This window comes from Rhipicephalus sanguineus, chromosome 8 (assembly GCF_013339695.2).
Source record: "Rhipicephalus sanguineus isolate Rsan-2018 chromosome 8, BIME_Rsan_1.4, whole genome shotgun sequence".
In the NCBI taxonomy this organism is placed as follows: domain Eukaryota; kingdom Metazoa; phylum Arthropoda; class Arachnida; order Ixodida; family Ixodidae; genus Rhipicephalus; species Rhipicephalus sanguineus.
In genome coordinates this window covers 4906358-4923963 of record NC_051183.1, presented here as the reverse complement: position 1 = coordinate 4923963, position 17606 = coordinate 4906358, and the positions used below count along the sequence as shown (strand labels likewise).

General features: G+C 48.4%; 1 protein-coding gene across 3 annotated transcripts in view; it reads left to right on the top strand.

The window, feature by feature from the left end:
• The window catches only part of LOC119401249 (deformed epidermal autoregulatory factor 1 homolog), a 152135-nt gene that overhangs the window by 84708 nt on the left and 49821 nt on the right, over window positions 1–17606 (top strand). For all 3 annotated transcript variants that reach the window (XM_037667935.2, XM_037667932.2, XM_037667933.2), the window contains exon 5: window positions 7453–7547. In XM_037667935.2, the coding sequence (XP_037523863.1) occupies window positions 7453–7547 (95 nt within the window). The remainder of the gene's footprint in view (window positions 1–7452; window positions 7548–17606) is intronic.

Below are 17606 nucleotides of genomic sequence, written 5' to 3'. Positions count from 1 at the left end.
CGAAAAACTCTTCAAAAGGAGGGCGTATCATTGTCATGAGTTTGTCGACTTGTGGGAGAAGAGGAAGAAGAAATGAGAGAAAAGATATCAAATGAAGACATATAGAATAAAGAAAGAAGAAGGCCGTACATTGAAAGAGAATTGAAAAAAGAATGCAAAGAAGAGGGAGGAGAATGGGCACGAGAGACGACGGGACCAGCGAGGAGGAGGAGAGAAGGCAGAGTGCGCTTGGAACGGGCAGAGGCGCAGACGAGCGCTGGTGGTGGCAAGACGGTCGCCTGAGGTGCCTCAGCGTTCGCAGCAACGTACTGTGACCTGGGAGGCGGGACCAGGAGGGCGACCAGCTCACACCAGCGAGACCCTTCTCCTGAGGATGCGCAGATGTTCTGCGGCTATGCTCCGTGGGTCACGCACCAGACGCCGAGCGGTACAGCCAGTGCAAGTACCTGACGCAGCGGTGACCGGCAACTACGGGTACCCGAAGGTGCAGCGGACAGTCGTGCTCCAGTGAAGCAACGCACTTCGCGGACACAAGTCATTGCCTCAGCACCGGAGCTGCCACGTCAGCGCCATCAACCAGTGATGAAACTGTAAATATTTTCTTAGTTTTGGTATAGTGTGGACAAAGGATCTTTGTTTATATAGTCGGGCTTTTTTGACTACTTCCTATGTATATAGTTTATTTGTTTCTCACATAAAGCATTTTTTCGTTATCCTCGGTGCTCCTGTGTTGTGGTTAGCCATCTAGAGACCATGACAGACAGTCATAAATACTGCACTTTGCATATGTTGAAGTATGACAATTGGAATGTTATTTGGGGTGCATTAAAATTGATCCTATATGAATTGTCATATTTCATAAGTGCTCATCACAGGTACTAAATTTTAAAGTGAAGCTTTCTATGCCTCTTTCCTTCCTTTGTCTTCCTGAGTAGACACAAGGCCACCCTTTATTCACTGCTACATCTCTTGTAGATGGCTTCACAATGTTGTCAGGGCTTTTGTTTTTTTGTAGTGTGACGCAACCGGATGCTCGTAGCTAAAAAGTTGGCTACAGAAAGAGTGTCGACGTCAGCTGAACACATCAACACATGTGAACTACAAAATGGGATCAAAGCTTGCATCCTGTGGGGAAGAGGCGGAGACATGAAAGAAATGTTGAGCGAAACAGGGTTGTTGTTAAGCTTTAAAGATACTTGCAAAGTGTGAGATTTTGTTAACACTATGATGCTTGGCACACATGAGCAACGAAATGCATGGTGAGCATCACGAACAAAAGTGGAACAACAATGACAAGTGCGACCGTGGAAGCAAGACTGCATAATGCAAAAATGCGCTTATGCTCATGGCAGTTTGATGCAGTCATAATCAACCAAACTGCTGGTAGTCGACGCAGTGTCATTCAACTTGTCCAAACTAGACAAGTTTAGGAGGAGAAGGGGGCTTGAAGTGACGAAAAATTGTTGAACAGGAAATCTCACTGGAGCCAACATTTCGACAAGAAGCCTTGACTTCATTAGGCCAGCACCTGTCTTGCGAAAATGTTGGCTCCACTGGCATACCCTGTTCAATGAGTTTTCGTCACTTTGTCAAGTCATTCATTATGCTCTCCTATATTGTGATCAGTGTTTTTCTCCTCAGATATTTATTTGATCATCACCCAGTTTTTCCTTTGTTGATTGTTTGAACCCACATTGTCTTGGATCTGTGGGATGGCCTGATTTGCATGCAAAAAATAAAATTATGTTTAGTTAATCTTTTTTGTAAGTTTCCTTGGCTGAGTAAAATGGTGAGGTTTCATGTACGATGGTCACTGCGTGCACTGAAAAGCACACATATTTAGTACAATACACTTTGCATAGATTGTATGAGAGCTAACACTTTCTTGGAGGCATGTATTCATCTAATTAAATTATTTTGCTCAATTTAAAAAAAAAAACACTTTCTTGGAGGCATGTATTCATCTAATTTAATTGTTTTGCTTAATTTAAAAAAAAACTGTCCAATATTCCAAGAGCCCCATGTAGGGCACCCTTGCAGGCACCGGAGATTCGGGAGGAAGATGCAGGGGCAGCATGAATAGACTGAACGGAAACTTAACGTGGTCTTTTTACATTGTTCACGTGGCAGGTATTTCGTTGCATGACGCACATTTCCTGTTGCATGACGAACATCTCTTCTCGAGTGAGTCCGTAGGGGCTCATTATAAAGGCTTACTGGGAGCGCGGTACACACAACAGACGAAGGAAGAACCACAAAACACGAGCGCTCATGCCACACACATCACTAATAAGGGTGCCGCCCACACCTGCCCAGGTCAACGTCCTCAACGAGGGCGTAGCCCCTGCACTCTCCCCTGGTGGCACCAAGGGGGTTCTTTCTTGACATGTGAAGGCCGCAGGGTGATGGGTCACACACGCGGACATCAAAAGGTTCGCCACCCTGAAGTAGCTTACTGCTCGCTTAGCGGGAATGGGTTGTCATCTGCGCTGCCGCCGTTGTCTCCCCATTGATGATTTGGCGACAGGAAACCATTACAGTCGTCTCGTCGAACCTTGATGTGTCAGACTGCATGGTGCCTCACTTCCTGGCTCGGGAGGACCATGCAAGTGCTTGAACGGCTGTCAGCGGGCAAGCAGCCCTTCGGCACCTTGTTCAAAGAACAGGGGACGCCACTTCCCCTTCTGCGCAGGTGTCGATCGTAACAGCACAGAGATCTCAAGCACTCTAGAGGCATAGGACACAGTACATGGTAGTGCAAACAAAAGGGCATTTATCACACCTTCTCTGCAGTAAGCCAGCTAGATTAATTGCTCAACCGATTAATGGTAATGTTTGGGCTAGTTGGTACTTCATTGCACAAGAAAAGTTTACAATGCAGAAAAAAACAAATGGACAATGAGAGGCGACATAGACTGTCACAGATTCGCATGGCTCCGGGTGATGGACTCCGACACAGGTGGAAAAGTAAAACACGGTTATCAAAAGAAAACTTATGGCACTCAAAAACAGTGAAAGCTGGAAAAGCGGCCTTTCTAGAGCCCGTTGTAGACTCTCTTGGGGCAACTAATACAAGCACACATGCAAGGTGCCCACTATGCCATAAACCACTTTCATGAAAGTAGGGAAGCACCCACTGTGCCATTATTCGTCATTCTGCAGAGAAGTGTGGGGCCCGCTACACATCTGTAAGGCATTATGTGCACTTTGTTTGTGCTGTGGCTGATGATGATGAAGAATTATGGCTAAGCCTTTTGTAATGGGTTGCAAGCAATCAATGACCCAGACACTCGTTGCGGACACCCAGACAGCGCTGTTGTTTGTGTCCTCTGCCTGGTCCTTCGTCTTTCACGCTGTTTCCCTCCAATCTGTGGTAGAATGGTCGACTGCCACGCTTCAGGCCCGAGTTGAAATTCCATCCGTTCCTAGAAACTTTTTTTATCATTTCATTTTTTTTCTTATTTCGCACGCAAGCGGTTATGGTCACTGGCGGCAGCGGCAGACAACTATGGTGCCAGAATCGGCTCTTGTGATCTCATAACAGCTTTCGCTATTATATATATAAGGGCCCCAAACACCACCAGAGCCATGGCCGAGAGCACAGAGTGGCTGCTTACCAATGGCTAGGTAGGTGGTGGGTGGAAGCAATGAATAACGCACACCACCGGTGTTATCAGTCGCCCAGGTTGACACCATCGCTTGATCTTGAAAGATGAGGTCAAGGGCATGCAATCTTATCCGCTGTTTGAGGTTCTCATGCTTGGTTGATGATGATAGTCAGTAAGAGTGGCTGACGTTCCGAGAATTTTTAGGGGCGAAGCTCCTTAAAGCGGCACCCGTTCGTCCCTCGTAGTCGTAGTGCGTAACCAGTCGTAACGCTAGTACCAGATCTTGACCTCCAAGGTGGTGCCGGTGGGAGATTTTTCCTGTGCGTTGTTGAACAATAAAAAATTCGCAGCGTGCGCGTTAACTAAAAGCTGAATTCTTCTGTCTCTCATTCCCCATTAGCAGCCATTGGCATGTTCCAGTAGGAAACGTTTGTAGAAGTAGAAGTGTAAGTGTTAGCTAAAAGCCGACTTCTTCTGTCTCTCATTCCCATTAGCAGCCATTGTTTACCTCCAAGGTAGTGCCTGGTGAGATTTCTCCTGTGCGTGATTAAACAATAAAAATTTTGTTCAAAACGCCGTTGATTGATGAAATAAACCAACGAAAGACGCCAGATGTTTTGTAAAAGCAAAACGAAAGAGCGCCAGATGTTTCTAAAGCAAAACGAAAAGACGCCAGCTGCTTAACGAAAGACGCCAGATGTTTTCTAAAGCAATGGTTTTCTAAACAATGAAAATTCACAGCGTACATGTAAAATTAAAGTGCGCTGCAAGTCGTCATAACTCTCATCGAACCTTTAGTATAAACGCGCCCGATCTCATGTCGGTGATCATGTACTGGGCAGAATTCACGGAAGATTCAACCGATGAACCTCCGCAGCTTCGCCCACTCATCATCATTCACTCCGTGGGTATGCTGTGATTTTTTTTTCTGGTATCATTTTTTTCTTATTTTGCGCGATAGTGGTTGCGGACACTGGAGGTGGCAGCGGCGGACAACTATCGCACTGCCATTGTCGTCTGATAACAGCTTTCACTCTATAATATAGAAATATACAAAAAAATCACTCACTACATACAAACTCAGACTAGCCACAAACTATATCACTGACAACTACAGTGAAACCTCGGTGATACGATCACAGCTCATACGAATTTCGGGGTGATACGAATTTTTCGTTGGTCCTGGCCAAGGTTCATTGGCCTCAGTGTAATGGAGTACGCTTGTTGTGAACCGATTTTCACCTCCTGAAGGAAAAAATTGTAGCGCAAAGCAACACACGGACAGACAGAGAGGACAGGACTTTCACCCAGCTACGTTTGATACGAACGTACGCTACCATCCAGGTACGAAGAGGTGCTGTCCGCGCTGTCGCGGAAGACGCGCCAAGCAGGTGCGAGCACGGGAACGCAAGTGTGGACATGCGCGCCACACCGCCAAATCGTCAGAATCACGGTGTAAGAAAATCTTTTCTTACTGTCAGAATAAATCGTCAGAGACGCGTCACGGCCTCCGAGTGTCGCGGGTCACAACGCACCTTGTTCATTAATTAAATGCGCGCGTACGGGCCGTATATTTACGATTGCCGACATCTTAAACTTTAACTGGACAGTCATTCAGGATTCTTCCTGACGTTGCCGCAGCCCTGACAAACAATAAATGAAAACGTACGCCAGCTTTCTTTTGTCGCATGCTAATTTTTGATGCTTTTTGGTGATACGAATTTCGAATGATACGAATGTTTTTGGTGGTCGCGTGAAATTCGTATCACCGAGGTTTCACTGTATATACTACTATAGAAGCGCTGATGTGTCGGGCAGCACTAGTTCGGTCGACTTGATTTGTTGATCAAGTAGACCAAGTCCAATCCAATGTGAATGTCGTCCGGTCATTCATTGTGGCCTACGATGCTTTCCGCATACTACTTGGGTCTTTTCCTCAGCCCGTTGAATTAGCCATTGCCTGTGCATGCAGGTCATCGCACCGCTGATGTGACTCGTAGGCTCGTTAGGCCTAAGGTTGTCTTTGGCTACTTGGCCCAGCGTGGGGTTCCACCGTTCACGTGGCACTTGGGGGATTGCCTTCGATGCGTTTCTTCAGAAGGAGGATGCGTCAGGATTGCTCATACTTGCTTTACGCAGTCTCTGCATTACCAAGTAGCCTCGCTTGAGGGGCGTCGAATTCGCTGGCTGCACCTCGAGATACCCATGCACATCACAGACCGCTAACCTGAACACTTGTCGCCTGGCAAGACGACCTTCTACTGCCGAGCCCATGTAGACAATGCCCCATCTTCCTTCATGGCTCAGTTTATGTGCCTCTAGCCTGCAGTATCTCAGCCCTGGTTAACTTCCCTGCCTTTCTTTTATCCTTCTCCTCCTTCCTTTCTTCCAAACATGCGCTCGTGCGAACACTTCTTCATTTTTCTTTTTTTGCCGTCAAAGAGCTTCCACTTATGACAAGAGACAAGCCCTCGTCTCCGTCACCCCTCTTCGTCTGTTGGCTGTCCCCGCGCTGCAATTTTCCTTGTGCTGAACTAATGGAACATGATGATGAAGTGTGTTGCAAAATCGAGGAAGTTTGAATCACCTGCTTAGGATATTGAGTAACAAGGTTCACTTCTGTCTGGGAAAGCTTGTGTCATTCATGCAAGTACTGTTGCGAAGAAAGGGACAGTTGAGAGAATGGGAAGGCATGTGCACTATAGTCTCATGGATGGCATGCATCACATGGATTCCAAGCCAAAGATGAGGAAACAAGTTCCGCTTGCCCTCAAATAGCCATCAGCACAGGAATGCCATCTCTGTGCAGCTAGGCTGACCTTGCCATGGCTTGTGCCATCACGGGAAGCCTAGTAAAATGTGAGAGGTAGGTATGCAGAGAAAAATAGGTAGGATAGAAAAATGAGCGAACTGGTTGGGCGTTAATGCCTTTTGTCCTCTTTCCCAAGTGTAACTTCGTAAAAAAAAAGAAAGAACCTTCACTTACAGGCATAGGTCAGCAAACTCACTCATGAGTCTACTCACTCAGACTCACTCGGCCTCAGATCGGCCCGTGAGTCTGAGTTTGAGTGAGTCCGGGTGAGTAATATTTTGGTGAGTGAGTCCGAGTGAGTCTAGTTGGGGAAATTTTGGTGAGTCTGAGTACAAGTGAGTCCGGTTGAGGAAAATATTGGTGAGTCTAAGTCCGAGTGAGCCCTAATCGCAAAATATATTTCTTGAGTGAGTCTGAGTGAGCTCCACTTTTTATTGCCGACCTATGTTCCTATCTACACATCTTCAGCATTACTGTCACCCTTATATCGGCTTATGTTTATACTGAAGTTTATTCACACATATGTTAACACACTCATGTTCATGTGCCACCTCAATATTTATTGGTCAGAGACGTGAACTGGGAGGGGTGCCATGACCCCCTCCCCCCGCAAACTCTTTGACGGAGAGTTCTTGATGAAAATATGTCGTTTGAGGCGGGTATTTCATAAAAATGTCTTTACTGGATTACTGATAACTCGCATTTGAACGTATACGATCAAAAGGCATATCGAAGAGCATCGATTATGTGAAATATTGGCACTAAAGAGCATTGACACCAAGATCGAAAAAAGGTAGCTTTACACTCATGGACTCATGAGTCGACTCACCCAGGCTCACTCAGACTCAAGTCAAGCCATGAGTCTGAGTCTGAGTGAGTCTGGCTGAGTAATATGTTGGTGAATTTGAGTCCGAGTGAGTCCTGTTGTGAAAAAGTTTAGTGAGTCTAAGTCCGAGTGAGCCTTAAGAGCAGAATATATTTGTTGAGTGAGTCTGAGCGAGCTACAACTTTTTTGCCGACCTATGCTTACAGGTGGCCCAGCTGTGGAAACAGCAGTTACGAATTGCCGCCTGGCACCCACACCATCAGACTTCACAGAGCAGCGACAGTGGTGGCAGCTAGAAGAAGTAAGGTGGTGTTTGATTTTGTGCACATCTCACTGAATATGTGCAGTAATGTAAACAACATTTACAACTTATTGCAAAAAATTTACCTGATGGCCTACCTCTCATGAATAGCTCACAATATGAAAAAAAAAAGGAGTCTATTCAAGCTGTTGAAGGAGTTGACACATTTGAAACTGTCGAAGACGTTGAAACTTTTTGAGTTCAAGTTCACTTTTTAGCTTGGTTCAGAATCAAATCTAGTGTGACAGTTATGGTTGCTTCAAGTAAATTCGACTTTTTGAGCCATTTCATTCAGGTTTACTTGTGGGGTCTGAAGATATGAGCCGCTCTCGGAACACATGGAGACAGTAGACGCCGTCGGGCAACAAACACGTGTACGTTTTACATACGACAAGCTTGCCTGCCGAATCTGATACACAACTAGTAAGACACTAAGTAACCCTATACAATGCCAATACAATACACAGAAAACATAACAAACACAAGACAACACAAGACATACACTGCGAATGCGGCGTCGCCGATGTTCAACTCACCACAAGGGGCCTGCGGGAAATGAGCATCGGTATCGTCCCCCATAGACCCAACGTGGGAGACATCTATCCACGCACGCTACCAATTCCCAAAAAGCGTCCCTGCCATTTCCTGCACGCCGGCCTAACCTCCCAGGCGGCTCTGCCGGCACCACCGCGCTAAGCCTACATCGCGCGAGCACAGCGCCACTCTCACTCGGTGACTTTTAACCCCGACTGTGGCCAATATGCAAGATGCGCGTGCACCAGGGGCGTAGTCAAGGGGGGGTTGGGGGGGTTCAAACCCCCCCGAAATTTTTCAATTTTGCTTGCGTATATAGGCACGCACACATACAAACACACGCACGAACATACATAAAGTATGGTTGAACCCCCCCCCGAAAAAAATTTCTGGCTACGCCCCTGGCGTGCACCATGAGCAGCAAACAACTTTACAGGGGGTGATAGCACCCCCACATATTCAGGGTTTGAAAAATGAAGGTCATGCAGAATATCCTTTGGGAGTTGTCAAGTGTAGCATGAGCATTGAGTTTTATTGTAGGTAGCGACCGTCCCTCTAATGCCGCTTTCAAGTGGCATCAGCATGGCATCTTTCATTTTAGAGTAACAGAGAGCTGAGCTAGTTGGTAAATATTTATTCTAAACAAGTGGGCGTGCAAGCACCAGAGATTATGGATTATTGATTATGATTGTTGACCAGAGATTATTGGAACATAAGAGATCGCTAACCGGAGGCTCACCGTCTAATCTCCCTTTACATTGTCAAGAGTGCAAATGCACGCTAAAATTCAATGAATGCGCAGTTTTGTTCAGGCACATTAATGAAGAAATGCGTCTTATGATTGCGGCATGGCATATCGATAGCAGTGGTTGCGCATGCGTGAGCCAACCGTCCATTAAAGGGGCCCTGCCACACTTTCCAGCATGGTCATAAAACGCTGCCGATCGGTAGTCGAGGCTCCAGAGAACACGTGAGCCAGACATTATAGCGCAGAACATGGCCTGGAATTTACAATTAAATTTCAAAGTCAGCGAGAAATCTCTACAAATGATGCCATATATTGCTTAGAAGGACTGACATTTGGACAAGTTGGTACGGATTCATACTGCTGAAACGGCGCCACAAGGGAAGACGAAAGCACACGAGAAAGATTACATGAAACACAAGCGCCGACTCTCAACTGAACTTTTATTCACATGTGCAGAACAAATATATACCCACACGTGGCCTCACGCAGATAACAAACCCGTACATAAATGTATGAAAACCAGAGTGAACAACAAAAAAGAATAAACAAGACTATATCTACCCATTCAAGTATAAGATTTCTGTGTTCTGCAGTGCTATAGACGGGAAGCTGATGCATGACTCTTTTTCCTTTTGTATGTGCCAAGCCTCGATAATCTCTCGAGTTGTCTGGTTATGATGCCGTGACACCATGTGAGTTTCACTGAACTGGGGTTTACATCCACACTGCTGACAACGCGCAGCTATATGCGATAGGCCATCGCTACGTACACCCGAATCACGTTCTCTTATCCTAACATTAACGCCTGCAGATGCCTCTGATTACTCGCGCATTTCGACGAATACGCCGATACGGAAATCTACACCGATGTGCTTGTCCATTGTACATACTCGAGTTAGCTGTCGCGCCTCTTCTGGACGTTGCAGGTAGCCTTGGACATCGGCGTTGAGGTTGTCATCTTCTACGTGTGGCAGCATGGCATTGAGCATCATCGTCGGCTGGCGTCCGTAGACAAGCTCGAATGGAGCCATCTGCGTGGTTTCTTGGGTAGCTGTGTTGTATGCAAACGTGACATATGGGAGTACTTCGTCCCACATCTTATGTTCAACGTCGACGTACATAGACAGCATATCCGCGATCGTCTTGTTCAGGCGTTCGGTTAGTCCGTTCGTCTGGGGGTGATACGCCGTGGTCTTCCGGTGATCTGTATTGCTGTAGCGCAGGACTCCTTGCATAAGCTCAGCAGTGAATGCCGTTCCGCGCTCCGTGATTAGGACTTCAGGGGCTCCATGTCGCAGCACCACTTGGTGGATGAAAAATTTGGCGACTTCTTGTGCAGTCCCCCTGGGGAGCGCGGCGGTTTCTGCGTAGCGCGTCATGCAGTCTGTGGATACTACAATCCACTTGTTTCCAGCTCGTGACATGGGGAACGGCCCAAGAAGGTCCATGCCGATCTGTTGGAAGGGCCTCGATGGTATGGCGATTGGCTGGAGAAGTCCGGCGGGTCTAGTCGGCGGCGTTTTCGGGCGCTGGCGGTCGTGGCAGCTCCTGACGTAGTGGGTGACGTTGGATGTGAGACGGGGCCAGTAGTACTTCGCCTTGATCTTACCGAGCGTGCGTGCTGTGCCGAGGTGCCCTGATGTTGGTTCGTCGTGACACGCTGCCAAGATTTCGTTGCGTAGGCCAGCAGGGATGACGAGAAGGTACTTTGTTCTCGTTGTGGGGTCGAAGTTCTTCTTCACGAGCTCCGAATTTTTCAGGCCGAATGCAGCGGAGTTGCGTTTAAAAGCCCTTGGCACGGCGACGTTATGTCCTTCCAGATGGTCGATCATGACGCGCAACTCAGGGTCGGCACGCTGCTTAGTGGCTAGGTCACTTTCCGTCACGATACCGAAAAGCGGGGCATCTTCATTGGAGTCCTGTGGCGGCAGGTCGACGGGAGCGCATGATAGGCATTCGGCGTCCGAATGTTTCCTGCCGGATTTGTAAACAATGGTGATGTCGTTTTCCTGCAGGCGCAGGTTCCATCGCCCCAGGCGGCTAGAGGGGTCCTTCAAATTTGCGAGCCAACACAGCGCATGGTGGTCCGTTACCACCTTAAGGGGAGATGCGGGTCGAAAAACGCGACTTTTAAAAAAAATTATCGATTTTTTTGTTTTCACCTGTTTTGTTAAGATTATAAAGTATCTCTACTGTTCCGAAAATAAAAATCAAAGTCGACACTCAACTGGAAATGCGTTAAAATTATGTCTAAAGAGCACAAAGTAGCTGTTAATCTTGACCGAAAGTGTGACGTCTTCTAGCGCCTCGCGGCCGATGATGCGTGGCCGCTCGCCATTGGGGACCGCATGAGGAGATCTTCAAATAACCACGGTTTCCCGCGCTGCAGAAGCGCAAGAAATAATAAAGAAAGCATGTCTTTGCCGCGCTTTTCGAGCGCTGCCACTGGCTTTTAAATCACGTGGTACGGATCGGGGACCGCCATTGGCCGCTGCACGCCTTGCGTGTTGTGAAGCCTGCTTGCAGGGTCCGTGCTTCATCAAGCTGCGCAGCTGAACGTTTCTCTCGCGTATTTATTTTCATCATGGACGAAGAGAACCGTAGCAAGCGCAGCCACATGCCAGTGAAGTATCGCTCGGTGAACAAATTTCGAGCATGCCGGCACAAATCGATGCCAAACACTCGCCGAACGTCAAGTGCGTCTGCTGCCGCGAGGCCTAGCGATGGCGACGGCGATGCTTCTGACGAGTTTGCCGCGGCGTTCGAGTATGTCAGTGCCTCTCAAAGAGAAAGTCGGACTCTTCGACGACGAAGAAAGATCACAGTAGAAAGAGTCTTCCTTGATCGCTGACATAACAACATTGAACATCCTCGTGATCGGTGCAGTGGGTCCAATGTGTCACCGTTCGGGAATACGCGTCCGGGAACCAGCTTACAAACGCAATGTCGTCATTTCTGGAACTGCATTGCGAGAACAGCGAGTGCCCCGAAAGTATTCTTTCGATGACGTATACGTTGCGGCGAGTTGCTTCGAGCGAGGAGGCCAGCGTAGGGGCGGCGAGTGACGGACCGACCGCAAGCAGAACCTAAGGCAGCGGGAGCTCGCGCAATAGCTACTCTGCTCGAAAGAGCTGTGAAGGAGAAACTTGTGGCGCTGGCTCATTTTAGTGGCAGTGGCTACTAGAAGAACAATTTACCTCTTTTGTGTGCAATTTTGATCGGATTTCGTTACCTCTTTCATAAATAAAAATCCAATTTTAACTTTAAACTTCGTTTTTCTCAAAACACACTTTTTGGCAACTTTTTCAACGTGCCCCTCTTGTTTTTGGTACTTCTGGTGCTCAGATCTGCATGTAATTTTGCCCAAACTTTCTTTAATGTGTGAGGAGTGCCGTTACCTCCTCGAAGTCTCAATATTGCATTATGCATGTTAGAAAATTTGCAAGTAAACATTTACTGGGGTCTGGCTAATATGGACTTCCCGTGTTTGAATTTTTCACGTCTAGTAAATATTTTATATGCACTTTCTGGATAGTTTTCGGCACTCTACAGTTCAATTGGAGCAATATGAGCCATCAATTGTCAAAGTATATAGAAGTTTAAGGATCGAAACGGGGGCTACAAGGCCTATGTTTTACACATTTGTCATGGTGCAGAACAAAAAGTATGCAACTTACAAGAAAACTAATTATATATTTGAAATCAGGATAAAAATCTCTACAAATACCTCAAGTTTCATTGTTCTAGGTTGAATATTAAGAAACAAGTGTCTTCGACCCGCATCTCCGCTTAAACGGCCTGCCGTAGACGTACGGGCAAAACTTTGAAATGGCCCATATAATTGCAAGGCACTCTTTTTCAGAGGCTGAATAGTTCCTTTCTTCTTTTGATAGGCTGCGGCTGGCGTAAGCGATTACTTTTTCTCAACCATTCTGCTTTTGTATGAGGACAGCACCCAAGCCTACGTCACTCGCATCTGTGTGCATTTCTGTCTCTGCAGAGTCGTTGAAATGTGCAAGCACACGCTGGCGCTATAGGCGATTTTGCAATTCGCAGAACGCGTTCTGCTGTGTTTCTTCTCAGCAAAACCTAACGCTGTCTTTCATCAGGCGTGTGAGCGGTTCGGAGATTTTTGCGCACACCTTTCTTGTCTGTCGGCCTTGGAAAGTTTGCAATGGCTGAAGTTTTCGCAGGGTCAGGCAGGACTCCCTCGGCGTTGACGACGGGGCCGAGAAACTTCAGTTGCTCGTACGCGAAATGGCACTTCTCAGGTTTCAACGTTAACTCCTACGTACGAATGGCTTCAAGCACAGACTCTAACCTCACCAGGTGTTCATCGAAATTCCGTGCAAATACCACGACGTCGTCGAGGTAGATGAGGCAGGTGTGCCATGTTAGGCCGGCCAATACGGTGTCCATGACTCTTTGGGATGTTGCTGGTGCCGTTCACAGCCCAAAAGGCATTACCTTGAACTCATACAGTCCGTCCGGCGTTATAAACGCTGTCTTCTCACAGTCCTTTTCGTCCACTTCAATTTGCCAGTACCCGGTTGTCAGGTCCATTGAAGAGAAGTACTTGCATGGCAAAGGTGGTCAAGGGCGTCGTCGATTCACGGGAGTGGGTATTGGCCTCGAGGCCCACCACTGGAAACGCCGGCGCCACCGTCGGCGTGACGTGCTTGGCAGGATCACGTGGTCTCAGCGGCCGCGTCGGCTGCTTGTGGCGCACTGCCACGTGCTTTGAAAAGGAGTTTCAAGTCCCACATGCGCTGCTGTCTGTTCAAATTCGGAAGTTTTCTCTCATTTCTACTGTGGTGTCGTCGTCGCTCCCGGCGCCGTACGCGCCAAACACCACCGCGGGTTCGAGCACTGGGAGCTTCATGCAGGCTGCCGCGTCCTCGTTCGTCCCGCGCCCGTGTACCGTTCGAACTGCTGCGCGCGAGAACTCGGCGTGTAACCGCGAAGGGACGGCGAGCCGTCGCGCGCAGCGAGGGAGACCCTAGGCGACACTCTCCAAATCAGTGATTTATTACGGGGGATTTTAGTACAAGAGAACAATAATTCGTTACAACCAATCGCACGTAAGATAGTTACACAGGACACCAATTAGCTAATACAATTGTTACCAAATGTGGCCGCGAATGGCACACCTATAAAACAAGCAAACAAAGAACCAGGTTTGGAGAGCCGACCTACCCTTCGGCCAGCGCTCCCGCGATCGCGCACCCCAGAGCAGAAGAAAACAGAACAGACATAGCAACACTTAAAAGGAACATATACGGTGCACGATCGCGAGGCGCTGCCTCTGGACTTCGAGACCGCGGAGGGTAGCGCGCGCCCGCTGAGGCCGGAGCCCCGACAAAACGACGTAACCGCCGGCCGGCGGCGAAGAACAAAGAACAAAGGATCGCCGCCGGCCGGAGCGGCCAAAACGCGTACGCACCCTTCGAGGTCCCCAAGTGGTCTCTCCCGAACCTGGTCGCGCGCCCGCCGCTTCTAGGCGAGCGCGAGCCAGGTCCAAATCCCGCCAAAATTGGGCCAATCGGCCACCGTGTTTAACCTTCGAGGGCGGGGTGGCAGCAAAGTGACGGCGATTTACGACTAGCTGCCACCCGTCCGGTCGAGAGGAGAGGGACACGAGAATTCTCCAAGGAAAGATGGCGTCGAGCCACTGGCGCGGACGCCTGAATTCCCACACTACTCAAATGAAACCATTCTAATAGAGTGGCTGCCTCCGAAGGCGACGAACATGGGGCTCTACCGCTCGGTGCCGCAGTGCCGCGCTTACGCAAAGGAGCCCAGTGTCAGCCTGCACTGGTAACCGCGGGACAAGAAACAGCGTGAAGCATGGGTTGTAAAGCTAAGAACCGGCAAGTAGCCATCCGCTACGAGTCTTGTGTGCAACAAGCACTTCCGCGACGAAGACTTTTGTTACTGCTTCGGACCTGCGTTGTTCGGTGAGTAGCAGACAGCGCGCACTGAGACTATGGCTCGCGCGCGCTTCCCGCCGGCAAATGATGCTTATCTGCCACAGGATGGTAAAAGCGCTACCTTTTATCACGTGCGATGCCATCTCAGAACCCTCCAATGCGACCTCTTGATCGTCGGCCCCGTGCTCAGCGTCCACAAAATCGGCTGCAGATGCGCAAGTCATTGTTTAGATACGTTAAATTAAAAAACGCACAGGGTCCCTTATGCATTCGTTAAAGATGACTAGAAGGCGAAAGCCATCTTCTTCTTGTCAGTCGATGTACTGATTCTCCCGCGCCCCCCTCCAAAAGCGTTCTGCGTCTAACGCGGTTTTGCACGGCCTCCGTGACCGATCACGGAGGCAATGCAAAGCTGCCATGACGTGTGAATACATCATCATGTGACGTCATAATGACGCTACATATTTTGGCGATCTGTGACGTCATGATGACGTCATATGGTGACACCATCACGTGACGATTATTTTTTGCATCACTCGTGTTGACGCCGCCGACGCGGGATGCCGACGGGCAACCTTCCTATTTGATGAGGCATGCATTGCTTCATAGGCTATATAAATTTTGCATTGACTCCGTGATCGGCCCACCGGCCAACCCCATGTATTTTCTTGGAGCCTCATTTATTTACGTGGGAAAGATGCCACCCTGTTGGCGTTAGACACGACACTGCTGCCAAAATTGCTGGGGTACATGCCAAATAATTACTATCCTGTTTTGCGGCTGTTGGTTGCTGCAATAACTTCTATTTTATTCACCGCTATTTCAAGTTCATGTGGGTCCTAGTTCACAGCCGACGTTTGCAGAACAAGTCCGCAAACGTTACTGTATTTTCTTTCTTTTCCTAGGCATCGCATACATGCTCGGTCTCGTAGACTGGTTCTTCTTCCACCAGCAATCTCGAAGTGGTGAAGCTTTGGTCTATGAATTTGTTGATGACAGAGAGCGGCAAGTTCACTGGAATGCAAACGGAACGATACTTAAGGAGCATTAAAAAAAGGCGTCGCATTTGCTCACGTTTTGTGTGAGCACCAAACGAAACGAATGCGCGGAATAAAGAAACATAAGCAGCGGAATTTGCCCGCTGAGAAGACCGATCAATACGCAGTGCGAGACAACTTGTCAAATGACACTGAAACGTACCCGAATTTAGACCAAAAAAAAAAAACACTGAATCGTCGGGATGGCAGATCACAAAGTTGCCATGCGCACCGAAGCTGCAGTTGTAAGGAAATTGTTTTTGAACTGCTCTGATAGCGTCCGCGCAACAGTAGTTTGTTTACTCACAAATTCTCATATTTTGTGGCCTAAAGTTCACAGCGCGGTGCCAAAATGCGCTCGTAGAAAAAGCGAAACCATCAGTACGAACATACATGCAGACGCTCATACATGCAGAGGCACCGTCAGTCGTCGCGAACCCGTGCGATCTCTGGCTTGGGGCTTCTTTCTGTTATGCTCCGTTTGGTTATACAGGCAGTCTACTCTAACGAGACATTTCGCATAGTTTGCACTCAGCGAGTGACTACCTTTCACGCAAGAAGCCGGTTCAGGGGTCTGCAACGCGGTGACAGCGGGAAGCGGGTGCTCGGTTTTCTGCAAAGAGACAGCGACTGTAGACTATCTTGTGCTTTCAGTTCATCGAAAATGATTATTTTGACATTAAAGAACACAGTTCATTTCGAAAGTACTTACAGAAATGCCCTGGAGGGCTTCCGCGAGGTGTTTTTGTAGAGCGCCGACAGCAAAACCTATGGGGAGCGCGCCGGCGGTATCCTGCCTAGCACGCAATCGAGGCGCGTCCGATAGAGGGCGACTCCGTAACTCCTCGAGGCCAATACGTCTTTCTTTGTGATTTTGTTCAATCGTCGATAGTCGACGCAGAACCTTAGTGTGCCATCTTTTTTCTTCACGAGCACAACTGGGGCAGCCCAAGGACATTTAGACGGTTGTATGACATCGTCGGCAAGCATGTCTTCAACTTGTGCCCGAATTGCATCGCGCTCGTGGGCAGATATGCGGTAAGGTGATTGTCGCATTGGTCGGGTGCCCTCTTCGGTGATTATCCGGTGCTTTGCAAGGGGCGTATGACGTAGCCTCGAAGTCGACGAGAAACACTCGCTGTAGTGGCATAGCAAAGCCCTTAGCTTTTCTTGTTTTTCTTGCGGTAGCGCCAGGTTCATGTCAAAGAGGTTAGCAGACTTGATGATGTCCGATTCGCATTCAAAGTCGGCGACAGCGATCACGTCACTTACTTCCTGACTTTCTTCGAGCAATGCGATGGAGGTGCCCTTGTTGAGATGCTGATATTCCCCAGTGAAATTCGTAATTAGAACATGAGACTTCCCCTTCTTCAACCGCACAATACTTCCTGCGACAGACACACTGCGGTCCGAAAGTAAGCTGTGGTCGTTCTCCGCGATAGCGTCGGTGTCCAGAGTGGCATCCTGAGAGTAGACGGCGATCATCAGGCTTGCACGGGGAGGCAGGGTGACGTGGTGATCGGTAATCCTCAGAGCAGTTTGTCGTTTGGTGCTTCGTTTCGTTGTCGCGGTGATCAGCTGAGAAACTGATTGACATGGCTTGCAAATCAATAATAGCGCCATTGTCGGCCAGAAAGTCCATGCCTAGGATTACATCGCGGGAGCAGCTAGGCAATATGACGAACGCAGCAGGGTAAGTGGTGCTGTTTATGGTGACACGTGACGTATAGGTTCCACTAGGCGTGATGAGGTGGCCTCCTGCTGTGCGTATGTGCGGACCGTCCCAGCTTGTAGTAACTTTTTTCAGTTG